The sequence below is a fragment of the Myxocyprinus asiaticus genome, chromosome 2, assembly GCF_019703515.2.
Source record: "Myxocyprinus asiaticus isolate MX2 ecotype Aquarium Trade chromosome 2, UBuf_Myxa_2, whole genome shotgun sequence".
Classification (NCBI taxonomy): Eukaryota; Metazoa; Chordata; class Actinopteri; order Cypriniformes; family Catostomidae; genus Myxocyprinus; species Myxocyprinus asiaticus.
In genome coordinates, this window is record NC_059345.1 from 59816046 (window position 1) to 59835173 (window position 19128).

The following is a 19128-nucleotide window of genomic DNA, read 5'->3' on the forward strand; positions in this document are numbered from 1 at the left end:
GTTAAAGCTTCAATTTTCTTGTCTCACTTTCAGAGAAAGAAAAAGGAATAGATTTATTGTTTGTTACACTACCATGCCACATTCAAAATGACAAAAAGCATTTTCGGGAGCCTGCTGCTTTTAGATGATTTAAAGGTGGAGTAAAGTTGTCAAAATATCTTCACTGACATGTCCATCACAGCTTTGCCCCAGGCCCTCAAGGTAATTGATGTCTTTTTATTTTTAGCTGTAAACATTGTGGAAGAACCTCAGTTTGCCAAAGGGAACTTCTCTTAACTAATGATCATCAACCATAGTGTGACCATACGTCCTCTTTTTCCTGGACATGTCCTCTTTTTCGGACCTTAAAAAAGCATCTGGCTGCATCTCACTATGTTTTTGAAAAAAGCCTTTTTCTTATTAAGGTAGTGAAAGTGAATGTTTTTGTCATACTGAAAATATAAGCATACTCAAACTGAGTCACAGCAGGATGGATTGTTATTTTAGAACCTCTGGAATTTCTGAAAAATAAAAATCTCATGTGTTTATCAAAACAGGCAACCCTGTTTAAAGGGTTAGTTCACCCAAAAATTAATTCTCTCATCATTTACTCACCCTCATGCCATCCCAGATGTGTATAACTTTCTTCTGCAGAACACAAATGAAGAGATTTAGAAGAATAAACATAAACTCAGCAAAAAAAGAAACGTCCCTTTTTCAGGACACTGTATTTTAAAGATAATTTTGTAAAAATCCAAATAACTTTACAGATCTTTATTGTAAAGGGTTTAAACAATGTTTTCCATGCTTGTTCAATGAACCATAAACAATTAATGAACATGCACCTGTGGAACGGTCATTAAGACACTAACAGCTTACAGATGGTAGACAGTTAAGGTCACAGTTATAAAAACGATTCTGTGTGGGCCTAAATATGACTGACACTTAACAAAGTAAACTTTCTAAAGTCAGTAGAATGATCTGTGTACATCTGACAGAGCAGTCCATATTATCAATCTTACAAAACAAAAGTGAAACATCTCTTTAACCAGCAGGGTAGAAGGTTAAGTTTATTTTTGTCTTCAGTATCAACCTGTTAATGGTTTTGTTTCAAAACCAACCTGTCAAAACTTGATGTCAAATTTGAAAGTGTAGTGCATATAACACAAAATGAAAATGCTGTTCAAATAAAAAATAGGATATGATTGCATAGCTGCAGGCCTAAAGCTTTTACTATGTATTTATAATGTTTCAGTAACTCCAGTAGCTCAAGCAAAGTCACGCAGCAGAAAACAGGAAATGTAGTTAAGCAAATGCAGCCAGACAGAATGCGGTGTAGAAGAGAAGGCTGACCCCTACAAAACATCTCAAATGTCATCTGAGCATCCAGACAGCCTAATCAAAGCGCGCAGGAATGCTAAAGCCTTAAAGTAATTCTGCATTCAGTTGGGAGGCACTCAATGAAATTAATTTAACTGAAGTGTTATTTATGCTTCCAGATAGTCATTTCATGCTCCATCCAAAAGGAACATAGCATTAAGATTTTGACAGTGTCAGAAATGCAATTAAATGACAAGGCGATATAATCTCTTGGTGCACTTACATGCACGCAGGAAAATAACCAACCACAAAAAAACATAATTGTATCACGTCTAATGTTTGTTATTGGTTTTATTGGAAAAGCTCCAAAAAAAAACAAACAAAACAATACAGATAAAGTTGGGAGAATTGACAGCCTTATTTTATTTCATTTAGAAAATACTACAACCAGTTTTAGAGAGAAGTGCAGTGAGGTTGTCGCAGATAATTAAGTGGACCAAACCAAAATGTATTAAGTGTAATCGAATCAGAAACCATAATCAGTCAATTCTGAATCCCTACTTATAAGCCAAGTATCAAATTCTTCTTCTGTGGAGCTTGAATATCCAAATTAATTAATAAAATATACATTTTGTGGTCTGCTTCCAGCTTTGAATAAGCCCTGTGGTCAAATCCCCTTCCTGTTTCCTGACCAATAAGCTAAATTAAAAGGATACGGAACCATAATTTAACAGGCTGCAAGTCTGAAACTGTTTACTGATTTTTCTTGGAGCAGTGGAAAACTTGTATTCTGTACATATACTGATCATAATAATTTTCCATTTTAGGTGAAATGTCATAATTAACATTTTTGATAACCATCTAAACATCTGTGCTTTAAGTCAACATGAAATCAAAATAGACCCTATACATTGTTAATATAATATAACATTATTCATATTAACAGCGTATGATTCATCTGTGCACTTCTTTCCACAGAAAAAATCTGCAATCTTTCAACATAACATAATAACCAGCTATGACTCTGAATTTACTTTTTCAGCAGACATAATTTAGGCCACACAGGCTATTAGTTAATGTATTCCAATAGCCAAATAGCTATTTTGATATTATTTTAGGCTACTGTTGTAATGCATCATTTTCTTTTTCTTTCTAGGTAAAACTAATGACAAAATAATTGAATCCTGTTGAACAATGATGTAATAAAGTTTATAGCAAATAATATTAGCAAATAACAATATTCAGCAATATTCACATTCAGCAACCCAATGATTACAGTTATTCTGTTTAATTGAAAGCCACATATCCAATGAGAATTTGTCACAAGCACAATTCATAGTCATAAAGTTACAAAAAAATTATGGGACACATTTACACAATGAATACAATCCTAAACTCATTGTACCTTGACCAGACTAATTAATGCACACAATGATATTAAACCTACACAAGTACATATGTAGTAGCTGTGTGTGAAATATAACACAGTCCAACATAAAAATGACATTATTTACATAAAAACATCTATTTGATTACTAAAAAGATTTTGTATTCCATTTTAAGGTCTTCCCATCAGTCCGTAGCTTTCATCGAGTTTCATTGTGGAAAAGATCGTAGTCCACGTTATCAGTTCAGAAGTTAATAGTAATAAAAAATTGCAGCTGTCACAAAGATTACAATGAACAGAGCGAAATGCTTTATATCTATGACTCATTTCCTAACTGTATATGCAGCTGGTGTTGATAGCCTCATGAAGTGAAACTGTTTAAAAAAAAAGTCAAATTTATGTGTTCAATTTAACTCAAATACTTTTTTTGTCTTAACATTCATCTACATTTATTATTAGTTTAGCTAGGTTATAGATATCACTACATTACTACATTTTACACAGTAAGCGGCATTTTGCAATATGAATGGTGCAGTGTATAAATATTTCAGCATGTTTTTAGTCAGCAAGATGCTGTTTGGCAATCAAAATGAGGTGCAACACAGAAAATTATACTTTTGCATTACTACAGATTAGAAAAAAACTGTTTCAGCAACCTAGCCATGAAAGTGTTTAAGTGTGCGCGAATTCAGTTTCAAGCAGTGTCATATGAAAATTTTAATGTGTGAGATGAAAGTACTGCAGTCAAAAAAAAAAAAAAGTCTAAGTCCAGTCCGTTTACTCAGAAAAAGGTGGAAACATGCCAAGGTCGGCGAAGTCTTCAATGTTGTAATTGGTTGTGCCTTGAGTGGGATCCCCAGCCATTGGTAACATGTCCTATAGGACAAAAACAAAGGGTTCTGTTGAATCAGACAAGCCACGTTCAGAGCGTCTGGAATGTTAAAAACACCATGTAACTGTGCAACTTATAGCGGATGGATATTTTAGTTGCATAACAACATTAAGTTAGGGACTAAATCTTCAAGCAGAAGGATGACACTTAATCAATACAGTATGCTTAATAAAAATGAATTAAATTAAAATGTGTCCTTAATATTTTTATTATGTAGTAACCGTTTTATAAAAGCAATAAGGCACTCAAAGCCAGCTATGTTGTGAATATAGTCATGACTGAAGAGGTTGCAGGCACCCTGCTGCACATCATACCTAACAACGCCCTACAGTCAAGACTGCTTTAATACAACTCAGTGTGACAGATGTCCAATGTAAACTGATGTAACCCAAAGTTGTTCTCCTGGAATGGAATTTAAGTAAACTAGTGTAATAGAAATATTTACATTTCACAAAACATAAAAATTTGTGCTCTGGGTAAAAAGGAATTTAAATTGTGTAAACAATGTCTGATTGTATTGGAAGTAGGATGATGAATACTGTTGCTCAAATATGGCGCATTGCACAACATTTTCGTGTTATTGTTTTTTGTGTTTCTCATGACGATTGTCATTGACGACAAACCTGCCATGGCGCATCTTGACGCATCGTAAATGGACTCTATGGTGGTTGGGAAGATTATCAGCGAATAACATTTGAATTTCAGTTTGTTGCTCACACAAAGTTATTGTAGGTCTTTAGAAGACTTGGAATATAGCACACAAGTTGTATGGACTATGGTGAGTTTATGTTTTTTGCCCTTATTTGAGCATAACAGCAACCCATTCCAATTCAATATCATTGTATGGAAAATATCTTTAGTGTTCCGCACTGTTGGGCATTGTTAAATTAATTAAACAAGGGTAAATAATGACACAATTGGATGTATGAAATGGATGTTTGATGTGTTTTTCTTTATACAATGTAAGTCAATGGTGTCTAAACCTTTCAAGACAGCATAAAAATAATCCATGCAACTCAAGTGGTTTAATACATCTGTTCTGAAGCAATATTATCGCTTTAAGTGAGAAAAACACAATCAAAATGTAAGTCCTTATTCACTTTAAATCTTGACATCTGGCCTGACTGGGACACATTGCAGGCTTCAAGACATTGATTCTTTGACAGTGCACACAGTTGCCAGGTACTTAATCCAAGAATCGCTATCAATAACTCTTTTCTAGTGTCTATAATCAACCTTCTGGTGACTGCTGTACATTTTAAAAGTATCCCAAAAAAATTATTTTAACACATATCTGGTTTTAACACCGTGTCTGGTCTGTGTACAGCGCTCTCCGCATGCATCAAGCGCAAGGAAGTGTGTTAACGAGCTTCTCTCAAGAACGTGCCAAGGAGTCTATGGATGTCAAGATTCATCATGAATATGGACTTACATTTTGTTCAGTTTATAATTATGATTTTGTACAAAATGGCATAAAATGTTTTTCTGCATAATTGTTCAATTTCCCTAAGCATAGTTTTTCCTTCATTCACAAGTTGCACCTTATGGGAAACACCTGTAAAATATTTTATATTTTGATATAGGCCTATGTATAATGGACTAAAACAATAACAAACGAGAACAAAATTTCTCTCACTTCAAGTAGAAAGATTTTTTACGTTAAGCCTTTTCCTTCCTAGAAGTCCTAGGAGAAAAAAATAAATAAATAAATAAATCACATAAAATACATTAGTTGGGTCATCCATTCTTTTGTAGACAGTTTTCTTATTCCAGCCAAGGCCACAGTATATGTTAAGTATTTTCTTTTTAACGGTTTTCTACGGAAAACGCTCGACATAATACCTTGAGTTTAGATGAGGGGTGCCTAACCTTTTTTTTTTATGATTAACATTTTTATTTATTAAAACACAGAAAAATAATTATAAATACACAAAATCAACTTTTAACACCCACTACCACCCCTCCTCCTCCCCAACCCCACCCCAAACCTCAACAAACATCCCTGTGGTCTTAGATGAACACATATAAAAGAATACAAAAACAAAAACCAAACAACTTAGAGGGAAAAAGTAATAAAAACGTACATATATATAAAAATATAAAAATCACACACACTGACAATTACCCCTCTCTCTCCACTATTCCACCCGAGAACCCTCCAAGAATGCTAAATATCCACCCCATTTTCTTACAAACAAATCCGGATTCCCTAGTCTTCTATAAAACCCCTCCTCTAAGGCTGCCACTTTCCCCATCTCCGAGCACCACTCCTGAAATGGGGGTGCTCCAACTGACTTCCAACCCCTCAAAATCACCTGCCTGGCGACCATAACACAGGTTAGGACCCAATCCTCCACATGTTTATTCTCCACATTGATTTCTGCCCCATCTCCCAAAATACAGAGTCTGGGGCAAAACAAAACCCTGAATTCTCAACCAAAACCTTTGGATCTTAACGCACCCCAAAAAAACATGGGTTGTATCTCCATCCTCCGATTGGCATCGCCAGCAGGTAGGTGTGTCTTTAAGACCAAGCCTATACAGTCTAGAGGGGGTTCAATAGAATCTGTGTAAAATCTTGAACTGAATAAGGCGAACCCTTGCATCTCTAGATACAGACTTGACATTTTTTAGAATCCTAGCCCACACTCCTTCCTCCAATACCAAGTTTAAATCTTTCTCCCATAATCTCTTCAGAGAAGTTGAAGCTCCGTCCCCCAGACATGACCTTTTCCAAAAACAGTAATCACTGCTCCCAAAGCATCTGCCGCCTTAGGGGGGTGTGTGCTACTCCCAAAAACAGTACAGAGCATGTGGCGCAGCTGTAAATACCTATAAAACTGAGATCTGGGAATTCCAAAATGATGACCCAAATTCTCAAAAGATCTCAACACTCCACTCTCATACAGGTCGCCAAGAGTAGTAACCCCCCCTCACAATCCACTCTGACCAACAGAAAGGGGACTTGTTGATACATAATTTGGGGTTCAGCCATATGCTTGAGGCAACATTTAAATAAATGTCCGAATTAAACATTTTGGCCACTCTTGTCCAAATCACGTGCAAATGTGAAATAATGGGGTGTGACTTCTCCGATTAGTTTGATAGAAAGGCTTTGCAGTGGTGAAATAGGGGTAAGGACTTCCTGTTCAATAGAAAACCAGGGAGGGGCTCTCTCAGGTGGAAGTGACCAATGGGCCAAATGTCTGAGACCGAATGCATAATAATAAAACAAAATCTTGGGTAGGCCTAGCCCACCTTTGTCAATCGGCCTATGTAATTTATTGAAATGTAGTCTGGGATGTTTACCATTCCAAATGAAGGACTTCGCTATGCTATCAAATTGCTTGAAATAAGAGAGGGGGACATCTATAGGGAGAGATTGTAACAGGTAGTTGAATTTTGGAATACAATTCATTTTAATAACATTAACCTTCCTTATCATCGATAAATGTAATGAAGCCCACCTGTACACGTCGCTTGAAAACCTTTTTATTAAAGGGTCAAAATTAACTTTAACTAAATCAGACAAATTTGCTGGGAATAAAATTCCCAAATACTTAATGCCCTGTTTAGGCCACTGGAAGGCCTGTGGAGGCAAGGCATAGATCTAGCAGGGTCAGAGACGAATAATAAAATATAATCCACGTAAAGCAGAAGTTTATGTGCCACAACTCCCGCCATCACCCCTGGAAAATCATCCTCCTTTCTTATTGCAGCTGCTAATTGTTCCAGGTCAAGACAGAACAATAATGGGGAAAGAGGACAACCCTGCCGAGTGCCCCTATTCAGAGTAAAATAATCTGAAATGTATCCGTTTGTTTGTACCGCTGCTACAGGGTGTCTATAAAGTAACTTAATCCAACCAATAAATGTACTCCCGGACCTTAAAAAAATCTTAAAAAGATAATCCCATTCTACCATATCAAATGCCTTTTCGGCGTCAAGTGAGATGGCAGTGACTGGAGACTGATCATTCGCTACTGACCACATGATATTGATGAAACGCCTAATATTATCAGAAGAGCTACGTCCCCGAATAAACCCCACCTGATTTATATGTATAAGAGATGTCATAACTTTGCTTAATCGATTAGCTAAAATTTTTGACAATATTTTTACATCTAGCTGGATCAGGGAAATTGTACGGTAACTCTTACACTCACTTGGATCTTTGTCATTTTTAAGAATCAGACTGATCTGGGCTTGCGTCATGGTTGGGGGAAGCATTCCATTCTTTAGTGATTCCATGTAAACTTCTAACAAATGTGGAGTCAGTTCTGTAGCATAAGATCTAAAAAATTCTGCAGCAAAGTCAAATGGCCCCGGAGCCTTGCCTGTAGGTAGGGCCTTAATTACCTCGTCAAGCTCCTCCAAGCTTATCTCATAATCAAGAAATTTTTTTTGTTCAGTTGTCAATTCAGTCAACAAATTTCCTAATATCTTCATCAGTAGACGAAGATGTGGAACTATAAAGATCAAGATAGAATTCTTTAAAAACATTATTAATATTAATGGCAGAGGTAAATATTTCACCACCAGCAGATTTCACTGAGGGAATGGTAGAAAAAGACTCTCTGTTTTTTTATATCTAGCCAGAAGTTTTCCTGCTTTGTCACCCGACTCAAAGTATGACTGTCTTGCCCTGAAAAACCAAAACTTCACCTTCCGTGACAAAATAGTATTATATCTGTATTTCAATCGCTCTAAATGTATTTCAATTCTCTGAGGCCATCAGACGACATTCGGTGTTTCAACTCTGCCTCGGCACTTTTAATATTCTCTTCCAACTCCACGAGTTCTCGTGCTTTGGATTTTTTGGTGAATGAGGCATTGTATGATCCGACACCTAAGAACTGCCTTAAGTGCCTCCCAAGCCACGCCCACAGAGGATACTGAGGACCAGTTGGTTTCCATATAGACATTGATTTCAGCCTTTAACATTTGTTGGAATTCAGGATTTTATTATTTCTTTTTCTCCGTATGTGGCAACACCTCTAAACTCACCAGGGCGTGATCTGAGACTAAAATGTTTCCAATTGAACAATCAACAACAGATGAAATGAGGGATTTAGATGTATATAAAAAAATCTATTCTAGAATAAATCTTATGGACTGATGAAAAAAAAATTATAATCCCTACCAGATGGGTTCAAAAGTCTCCAAATATCTGTAAGGCCAAGATTTTTACACATCCTGTGAAGCGTCTATGTTGCTCTAAGGGGCTTACACACTTTTGCTTCAATATGATCAAGGACTGAGTCCATCAAAAGATTAAAGTCTCCTCCCAATATTATACAATGAGGGGTGCCAGCAGCTTGCAACATGCCTTCAACATCTATAAAAAAGCCCTGATCATCAGCATTAGGTGCGTAGATATTAGACAAAATCAACCTTTGCCCCTGAATTTCAGCTAAAACAATAATGACTCTTCCTAATTTATCTTTAATCTGTTTGAGACATTTTAATTGTATATGTTTATTTATCAGTATAATGACCCCTAGACTTACTTGAGCCAGCACTAAAGAAAACATGACCACCCCATATCTTCCCAATTTTTTCAGCTTCCTGCGGGGAAAGATGCTTTTCTTGAAGAAACACTATATCATATTTCTTACGTTTAAGAAAAGAAATAACCTTCCTTCTTTTTATGGGGTGCCCCAACCCATTCACATTCCATGTGGAGAGAGATAACCCACTCATAATAACATGACATTTTTATATAATAATAAAAATAAACTGCGTGTCAAAAACAAAGACCACATTTCAACATTAGTGCAACAATAAAACCCGAACTTCTCCCCGAACAAAACAAACAGAAAAAGAAAAACGTGCACATTAACCCCGCGCACGACAACCGGCGTCAATCCCTCTAAACTCAAAGAGTCCATGCATGCCTACGAGAACCCCCGCGAGAACTTTGCTATCGTATTGCTCAAGTCCGGTGCTTCTGCACAAATTTTGTGAGGCAAAATTACATAACAGAAGAAATTCTATGAAACAAACTCCAGCCAATAGAAGGCATAAGCACAAAGAACAATCGGATTCATCCACCGCTGTCCCGAAAGTATGTTCCTCCACAAAAAAGTCTCCAGCCGCTAGGTGGAACCAACACAAAAAGAAACAAAACAGGCGTCCCGGTTCCTCGGACGTATATTTAACGAGTCGAGTTGACTCAGAGGCCACATAAGAAACATACCATGATTTCCTCAGTCCATCAACTCTATAAAAGACATCGCTTGTTGTAGGCATGTAGATATTTTGCTGTCATCCTTATCACTGGCCGAGAACTTCAGTGTAAAAGCGATCTTCCGTCAATGCAAAAGTTACTTGAAGAAGTGTCATGCCACAAAAACTCCAGCACAAGACGGAACCAACACAAAAAGAAACAAAAATGGCGCCCATTTCCTCAGACAGTTTCCCATGTACAGCGAGTTAATCCACTCTGGAGCTACATGAGGAACACCAAATAGCTTACTCACTCTAATGTTTTTATAAAAGACAGTGCTTGCTTGGGACACATAAATACCCTGCGACCATCCTTCGTTTCTATTGTCGGTCTGGCCGGAAACATCAGAGCAAAAGTGATCTTTCGTTGATGTAAACTGTTTCTTGCATTCCTTGAATCGATCACGTTTCTCTCGTCGAATTCGCAAAGTCTGGGAACAAGAAAATGTTGTGATTCTTCCAAGAAAGCTTTCCTTTGCTCCTCACCTCGCATAACACGAGATCTTTATCGGAGGATCTCAGAGATTTGGCCAGAATTGATCTTGGCCTGTCTCCCTCAGCCGATCTGCGAGCCAGGACTCTGTGAGCTCGCTCAATTTCCAGCTTGCTTGCTTTCAAAATATGCTAAAGACGAAAATATAAATGGTGAAATAATTTGCATTATACAGGAATATTGTAAGACATGGATTAAACCCCTTTAGTCGCATGGATTACTTATATGTCCTTTTCTGGGGTTGAAAATTTTGGACCTCATTGACTTACATTGTATGGACAAACACATCATACATCCTTCAAAATATCTTCACTTGAGTTCCGCAGAAGACCAAAAGTCATACGATTTGGAGACGACATAAGGGAGAGTAAATGATGAGAATTATAATTTTGGGTGGACTTTCCCTTTAACTACAACAATGGGAGGTGGTTTAGATTGGTTACCGTACTGACTACTAAATCAATTACTAGAGCATGTGCATTTGCAGGCCAATCACAGGCCTGTAAATGTCCTTTTGCCCAGCAATAAAATTCTACATGTAGGCTATAGTACATGTGTATACTGTATGCACAGATGCAGCCTTTAAGAATGCTAATTTTACATGCGCTTTCATGTGATCCATCATGTGAAATCACACAGCACCATGCAGTAGGGCTTCTCAGAATTTAAATACATTTGTTACGCTTCTCACAATATCTGCCAGGTGGTGCATGGGACTCCAATTTTATGTGTTGTGGGTGCATTACAGTATATCTCATTTGCACTGTATAGTAACCTGGCAGAACTAGTTATTGTAGTAAACGTAAATAAAAAAGATACAGTTATTATCGGTGTGGAGGATCAGCTGTCTATGATCATATTGTAGAATAAATTATTTTCAGGCAGTGTAATATTTCCAAACATCCGAGCAAATTACAAGTAAAAGATAAAGGCCAACATATTTTAAAAATGGAGGACGTCAATATTTAATTTTACACAAATATTGACCTTTTTGTTGTGCTTGGCAAAGTAAACCTATATTAAAATATCTCAAATATTTCTTATATTTTTCTTTTTCCACACAGGCATGTCAGACACTGTACAATTTCTCACCCAAGACCATCCGTATCACTACACATCCAGAAGGCGGTATAGGGTTCCAAAATGTATTTTAAACATTAAAAAAAAAAATTGTTTGTACCCATGGCCATCAGTTTGTTATGTAGGTCTTGTATCTGATTACTGTGTGCTTTCTATTTCTTCTGTGTCTGTGTACTTTTGTGAGAAGCCAAAGAAAAATCTTCACATCAGTGGACAGTAAAGTATAAAGTATTTAAAAATTACAAATAATCATGTTTTTAAGTTAATTATTGAGCCAATATGAATAAAGGATAAAATCATGTCTAACTATGCAAACTAACACAAGCAGACGGTAAGTACACTGCTGATTATGCGTAATAGATTTGCATATCACAGTAACATTTACTGAACCAATAAATGAAATATAAATTAAATCTGTCATCTATACAGACAGATAAGTCTGATCTTTAAACCAAGCAGGCTCACAAAATTAAAAAGATGCCATGTAAGACGTTAAGGACAAATAATGATCTTGAGTAAAGGCGCAATACAGTAAGGAGGCGATAATCTGACATGGTCCAAGCAGCAAAAATGTGTATGATTAAAATTTTAGGATATTGTCACTTCAATATTTTGACCAAACCATCCTGCAATCGACTGACAAGGACAACACGATCGACTTGTATGTCGCGACCGACTGGTTGGGCACCGCTGGTTTAGATTATGGGCTCCTGACGTTGTTTTCCGCAGTAAAAAGTGAATAAGACAAGGAAAGTGTGTTTTCTTCTGGTCTTTGTTTTGAGTATCATTAAGCCATGTTAAGCATTTTAGAATGTTCTTTGAACTTCATAAACCGGAGCATAATAAATTCAAGCGCTATACAATGAGTGTATTTATGCATCAATAATTAGAATGTGTATGCCAAACATATCAAAATGCTATTAGTAATTGAATCATAATTGTTGTGCACACAGAAATTAATTTGGCTTGTCCATGTTTCACGTGCTTTGCCGCTGCCCGCTGCATTACGGTTCTGAGAGAGGTTCACAGATCCCCGGCCAAGCACAAGCAGAGCATCGGCTTCGGCACGAGAACAGCACCATTTTGGTGAAGGAGTACATAGCCTAAAAGGAGATATGTCAGAGCGAAACATGCAAGACTTTCATACATTTATACTCATAGTCACTGCTATAAAGTCAACAACAGTATAGTTAATTGCCATTGCTGATCCATATCACTTGCTTTCAGTGAGATTGGCTATTAAATGTTCCCATTTGAGAAATAAACTCACTGACTAAACCATTAGCGACCTGTGATTGTTCAAAGAATAAAACACAACTGCTCTCTACACCACATGAAATCACAGTTTCCCTTTGACATGCATTCTCAGAGGCCGCATCAGTATGTGTATGAATGTAATGTCAATGGCTAAGACAAGCTTACCTGGAAGACCTCTGTCTGGCTGGACTGAGTGTGGGGGTGAGGGTCTCCACCCTGCTGGCTATGGTGCTGGCTCTGCCACTGGGTCCAGACCTCAGACGATCGACCCTGGAACTGCCCTCCACTCTGGCTGCTTTCTCCTGACACATCTGTACAAACAAACAACAGGGACATTGAGAACACCTCCAAACAGAGCCATTTCCTGATCTTAACGGTGCTATCACACCAGAGCTTTTGGTGCAGACTTGAGTCTGTCTGACGTCAGGGTTCAGTCTGTTTAGTGGTGTGAAAGCACTTTTCTGAACTCGAGTACACATCAGACAGATATTGTTCATGTGAACTTGCATTTGTACAGTATGGTTCGCAGCTGGTATGAATGGAATAAACACTTGCGTAAGAAAACCATCTTTGGATGGAAATGCAGATGCAAGTGTTGATACACTATATTGCCAAAAGTATTCGCTCACCCATCCAAACAATTGAATTCAGGTGTTCCAGTCACTTCCATGGCCACAGGTGTATAAAATGAAGCACCTACGCATGCAGACTGCTTCTACAAACATTTGTGAAAGAATGGGCCGCTCTCAGGAGCTCAGTGAATTCCAGCATGGTACTGTGATAGGATGCCACCTGTGCAACAAGTCTAGTCGTGAAATTTCCTCACTACTAAATATTCCACAGTCAACTGTCAGTGGTATTATAACAAAGTGGAAGCGATTGGGAATGACAGCAACTCAGCCACGAAGTGGTAGGCCACGTAAAATGACAGAGCGGGGTCAGCGGATGCTGAGGCGCATAGTGCGCAGAGGTCGCCAACTTTCTGCAGAGTCAATCGCTACAGACCTCCAAAGTTCATGTGGCCTTCAGATTAGCTCAAGAACAGTGCGTAGAGAGCTTCATGGAATGGGTTTCCATGGCCGAGCAGCTGCATCCAAGCCATACATCACCAAGTGTAACGCAAAACATCGGATGCAGTGGTGCAAAGCACGCCGCCACTGGACTCTAGAGCAGTGGAGACGCGTTCTCTGGAGTGACGAATCACGCTTCTCCATCTGGCAATCTGATGGACGAGTCTGGGTTTGGCGGTTGCCAGGAGAATGGTACTTGTCTGACTGCATTGTGCCAACTGTGAAGTTTGGTGGAGGGGGGATTATGGTGTGGGGTTGTTTTTCAGGAGCTGGGCTTGGCCCCTTAGTTCTAGTGAAAGGAACTCTGAATGCTTCAGCATACCAAGAGATTTTGGACAATTCCATGCTCCCAACTTTGTGGGAACAGTTTGGGGATGGCCTCTTCCTGTTCCAACATGACTGCGCACCAGTGCACAAAGCAAGGTCCATAAAGGCATGGATGAGCGAGTTTGGTGTGGAAGAACTTGACTGGCCTGCACAGAGTCCTGACCTCAACCGAATAGAGCACCTTTGGGATAAATTAGAGCGAAGACTGCAAGCCAGGCCTTCTCGTCCAACATCAGTGTCTGACCTCACAAATGCGCTTCTGGAAGAGTGGTCAAAAATTCCCATAAACACACTCCTAAACCTTGTGGAAAGCCTTCCCAGAAGAGTTGAAGCTGTTATAGCTGCAAAGGGTGGGCCGACGTCATATTAAACCTTATGGATTAAGAAATGGGATGTCACTTAAGTTCATATGCGTCTAAAGGCAGATGAGCGAATACTTTTGGCAATATAGTGTATGTGCGTTAAAAGTTTTGGTGGTAAATCAGCATGATCACACTCAAAATCGACATGTTGCATCAGAAAATTCATATACCTAGAAATGGAACTTCTAAATTACTAAAAGCGACATTCCCCCTTAGACATTTTTGCATAAATACAAAATTATCTTGTATTAAAATGACAAATTACCACCTTTCCCTGTAGTGCTACTGATAGCACGTTGCGCAAGCAGCCTCCAAGACATGGGTTCTGGTCCCATGGAAACCAGGATGTAATTAGGTTTACATAAACTAGCATCAGCGTGATTCAGGAATTGCATTTTTCCTCTAGAATTATATTTTTACTCAACTGACGGTTCTGTTTAGGGTTGGGGTTTAGGTTAAGGCACACTGTAAAAAATATACCTGTTAATTTACAGTAAATTACTGGCAGCACAGACGGCAGTACATTGCTGTAAAAAATCGTATGGTACTGTTATTATAATTTACAACAACATACCGTTTACCAAATACAGTACGCTTACTGTTGTTTCTCTAATGCAATGTAGTACTGTTTTATATGAACTACTGTCATATTACAGGCGGCTCCTGTTTAAATATTACTTAACTGTAATTTTCATCCGAGTGTTTTACCTCGCCTTTTCCTCCGGAATGCACATTCCCATTGTAACAGGTAGAATTTGGTACTGCCCCTTTAAGGACTACCCCTTTAAGAACAGTGCACTCTTTACTGTTTCCTTTTCCATTGAGCGCTCAGTCTATGTAGTGATCGCAAGCTGTGCACACCGCATGTCTGCGGGGCACGGGAGTTTTTCATATTTCTGTTGCTCTTTTAAGTTGTTTTGTTTATACAGTAACGCTGTTGATAATGGAGTGTTTGCAAATTGCAATTTCATGTGAGATTGCATATAAATGGCACCTGTGGAATGCCAGCCACGTTGTGCGTTTCTGTCATAAGGCCTCTACGCAAGTACATGAATGCAGATGCACCTTGCAACGCAAGCTCGATTTCACGCATCATTGCGTTGTGAAATGTGTCAGTGCTCAATTCATAGCACAATATATGCACTGCATTCTCAGCATTGCCGCAAGGGGCGCTAAAGACGATTTTCTTCTTTCAATCAACAACTGTCATGGTGGACTCGGGCAGCAATTTGAGTGGAATCTTTTCGAAAATATATATGATTTTTTGTCCCCAGTCCATTCAAACAAACTTGTTTTTTCTCCGTGTCTCTCCCCACTCCTCAACTATCGACTCATCTGCCATATCCGGGCTGCATCTGAAAACATAGGCAGCTGACTTGCTGCCTAATCAGTTAATGGCTTAACAGACAGCTGTTTTGAATGAATGGAACTCTTAAGGAACTGGTTTCCGAACAGTTTGAAGAGCACCTTATTTTCATCCTGCCTCCGTATACAGCCTCCGAAGGCAGCATTTTCCTGGTTTCGGACGCAGCACCGGTTTCGTGGTCATGCCTAAAAAATCTATTGCCCTCTTATGGTCTGAGGTTTGTAACCGCCAGAGCAATGCAAGAGCACACGTAATGTATGTACAACGGGACCACGCGTTGGCCAAGTGCTCGTGTCTGCATTTGCGTACTTGCGTGAAGTATGTTTCGGCCTTAACTCTGCTGCAACTAATTGTTCAAGCTATCCCCATTAAAAGCATGTTACAAGTGGCGCCCGAATATCTTATCTCTGACCTTGGATCTACAGACATATCTGCACAGATGTACAGCATGTATGAGGCGGCCAGTGTTGGCAACGCTGCGAGCCTCGTGTCAGCAATGTATGATGCTTCCTGCTGCTGATTTGCATGCTTGTGAGCCTGACTTCACAGCAGAAGCAGACATTTTGTGCTTCAGACACGAGCGATATGTGAGAATCATCCAGACACATGAAAAGATTCATTCGGACACCAGCGATTCATCAAGATGCGTGAAGAGATTTATTGGGAGAATGAAGGATTCCTTTGGATATGGGATCCAAATACAAAAGGATTACTGAACACTTTGGTTCATGGTTCGTTGAGGTAAAGGAAAATGTTCCTGTCTTTGAACTTAAACTTTGTTTTTGGTGATTTTACTGCTCTTTTGTCCATTTGCTCTTGGGAACTGCATGTACTGAACCAGTGGCTTTAAAACGAACAAACATTTTCTATACTATTCTTGCCCATTGCATTGTAGTAACCGATTCACCTGGATTTAACTGGGATTCGAACTAAAATTAAACCGTTGCTTCATCATTTGAACTGTTCAACGCATTTAATTGCCATGGAAGTACAGTGCATATTTTTGACTTTGTAAAAAAAAAAAAAAAAAAAGATGTTTCTCTGTTTCTGTATTAATTGTTAAGATATATTGCACTGCTGTCATTGACTTTTTTCAAGGAACCTTTCATATAAACTGAATTGCTTGATTTATTGTTGATTTTCAAAGAGTGTTCAAAAGTTTAATTGTCTTTTGCATTTCCTATTACTCTCTGAATGTGAAAAAATTTGTTGAAACTACTTTGATTTACTGTTGCATATTAAGCTAATCTGTTATTCACTGTTTTGAGTACAATGGCCAGAAATGTTGATGATCGACTGATATGACTGATCTGACTGTACATTTTGAGTCTCTACCCAGATGGAGAGTTACAACACCGACTGACTGCCATGAGACACAAGTTGAGTCACTACAAGCTGAAGTGGCAGTGCTGCAAAGATGCTTAAGCAAGTTCCTTGATCTACAAAGAGGTATTATTGACCGATGCACTCAAAACATGTACATGCAGTGGCCTTTTCTACTCCGTATATTCAGGCCCAATCTGTTCACAAGCCAAAAACTCCAATAGTGGCCACAGACAGGAATTCAGACAAGACCTGAAAATGCAACATACCTTGCTCAAAGTTCCTTGGAGCTAAATAACCCAACCGTAGCTCTAGCTTCAGTTCTGAATCAATCAAAACTTGAGCCCCCTGTGTTCATGAGTGATGGGAAAGTTCAACCTGATTATTGGTCAACTTGTGGACATCTACAGAACCTCCTTGGGCCTGAACGATGCTCTAATTCTCCTTGAACTACCTCACTTCTTAGCCAAAGAGCCCAGGAAGTGTTTTACAGTACTGAGTGCACATCACAACTTGGACACAATTCTACACTCTCTTCAAAACTGTTTCTTCCATCAGACAACCAAGAACATGTTTTGAGAGGCATCTTTGACCGTGTTCAAGCCCCTGATGAACCTTTTTCAACGTGTGTGGCACACTTATTGAGAGAATTCAAAAAGCTAATGTCTCCCCCAACAGAACAAGTCAAGTCATTTGTATTTGTATAGCGCCTTTCACAACACACACTGTTTCAAAGCAGCTTTACAGAAAACCATGCATTAACAGAAAATGAAACTGTAATATCTATAATGTCTTAGAGTCATCATTGTGTAGTTTGATAAAATACGATTATGAATTGTTTAAAAATAAGAAATTAAATAACACATTGACCTAATTTGTAAGCATGTACTTGAGCGATACAGAGTCGCACTTTGTCACACAGATTATTTGAGTCATAGACCTCCTTATGCGTGCACATGAGCTTCATTCTGTACTTGGCCCTGACAGCCGTCATGAGCCCTCAGTTCCAAAAAAACAAAAAAAAACAAAAAACCTACTGCTTTAAATGTTCTGCACTTGGGTTCGCATCTCGAAACTCTCCAAAATGCAGCTTTGTCCCACAACCCAGTGCATTCTCTGCTATTGTAAAGCAGAACTCTCAAGTATCAAATGATGCACAAAATCCCAGTCAAGATGGCGAGACCTCAACAAACGCCAGCAGGGTGAGCGGGGCAAAACATTTGACCGTCAGAAGGGAAACTTCAGGGGAGTGAGAACGTTTTACAAAGGCAATCCTCCCTCCAGAGGATAAATATGCCTCAACCTTCTCTTGGGCCCACACCTGTGCCACCTGTCCTTGGTCATATTGAGGATCCACCATCTCCATTATTCTGGAACACACTATTCATCATCTAAGTCAACCTCAATAACAAAGATGTTGACGCAGCACTTGATACATGTGTTCTCTCTATGCGGTTCGAACAAATATGATTTCGTAAGTCCTGGAACACTCAGAAAAAGTTCAACCTTGTACATCACCCCCATTCAACTTGCCAACAGTGCAGCTTGCAGTCCAACTGGCATTTTCCGTCTGAATACTGGATTTCATGGAAAACGCTTCTACCACCGGTTTGTCAGTATTCTCGATATTTCTTCACCACTCATCTTGGGGATATATTTAATGTTAAGAGCATCAGTTAGCATTCATATTCCATCCAGGACTGTAACTACTGGTGAAACAACCCCCCTTCCATGTGAGTTAATGAGTGAGTGAATAGAGGAGCCAGAGGTTGAAAGCCTAATGTTTCTGGATGTCCAGCCATCTACTTTGCGTGAGAAAGTAGAGGAGGCATGCCTAAAAAAGGAACAAATAGCTCTTTAAAGATAAAGAGTTAAAGAGTGAGTGAATTGAGAGTGTTAGCTTTAGCTTAGCTACCGCAGGATGAAATATTCTGAGGTTAAAATACAATGAGGAATGGAATAAAATGAGAGAGTGTGAATTTGAGTGCACACTATATAATACAGTATGGGGATAGGGAGTGGAAGTGTTTGTGTAGAGTGTTGT

General features: G+C 38.7%; 1 protein-coding gene across 12 annotated transcripts in view; it reads right to left on the reverse strand.

Moving 5' to 3' along the window:
* Positions 1-1632: 1632 nt before the first annotated feature.
* LOC127452865 (aryl hydrocarbon receptor nuclear translocator 2-like) overlaps positions 1633-19128 on the reverse strand; it is a 1027890-nt gene continuing 1010394 nt past the window's right edge. For all 12 annotated transcript variants that reach the window (XM_051718707.1, XM_051718689.1, XM_051718730.1 and 9 more), the window contains 2 exons: positions 12802-12947; positions 1633-3562 (listed from right to left, as the gene is read on the reverse strand). In XM_051718707.1, coding sequence (XP_051574667.1) covers positions 3464-3562; positions 12802-12947 — 245 coding nt within the window. In that variant the 3' untranslated portion in view covers positions 1633-3463. The remainder of the gene's footprint in view (positions 3563-12801; positions 12948-19128) is intronic.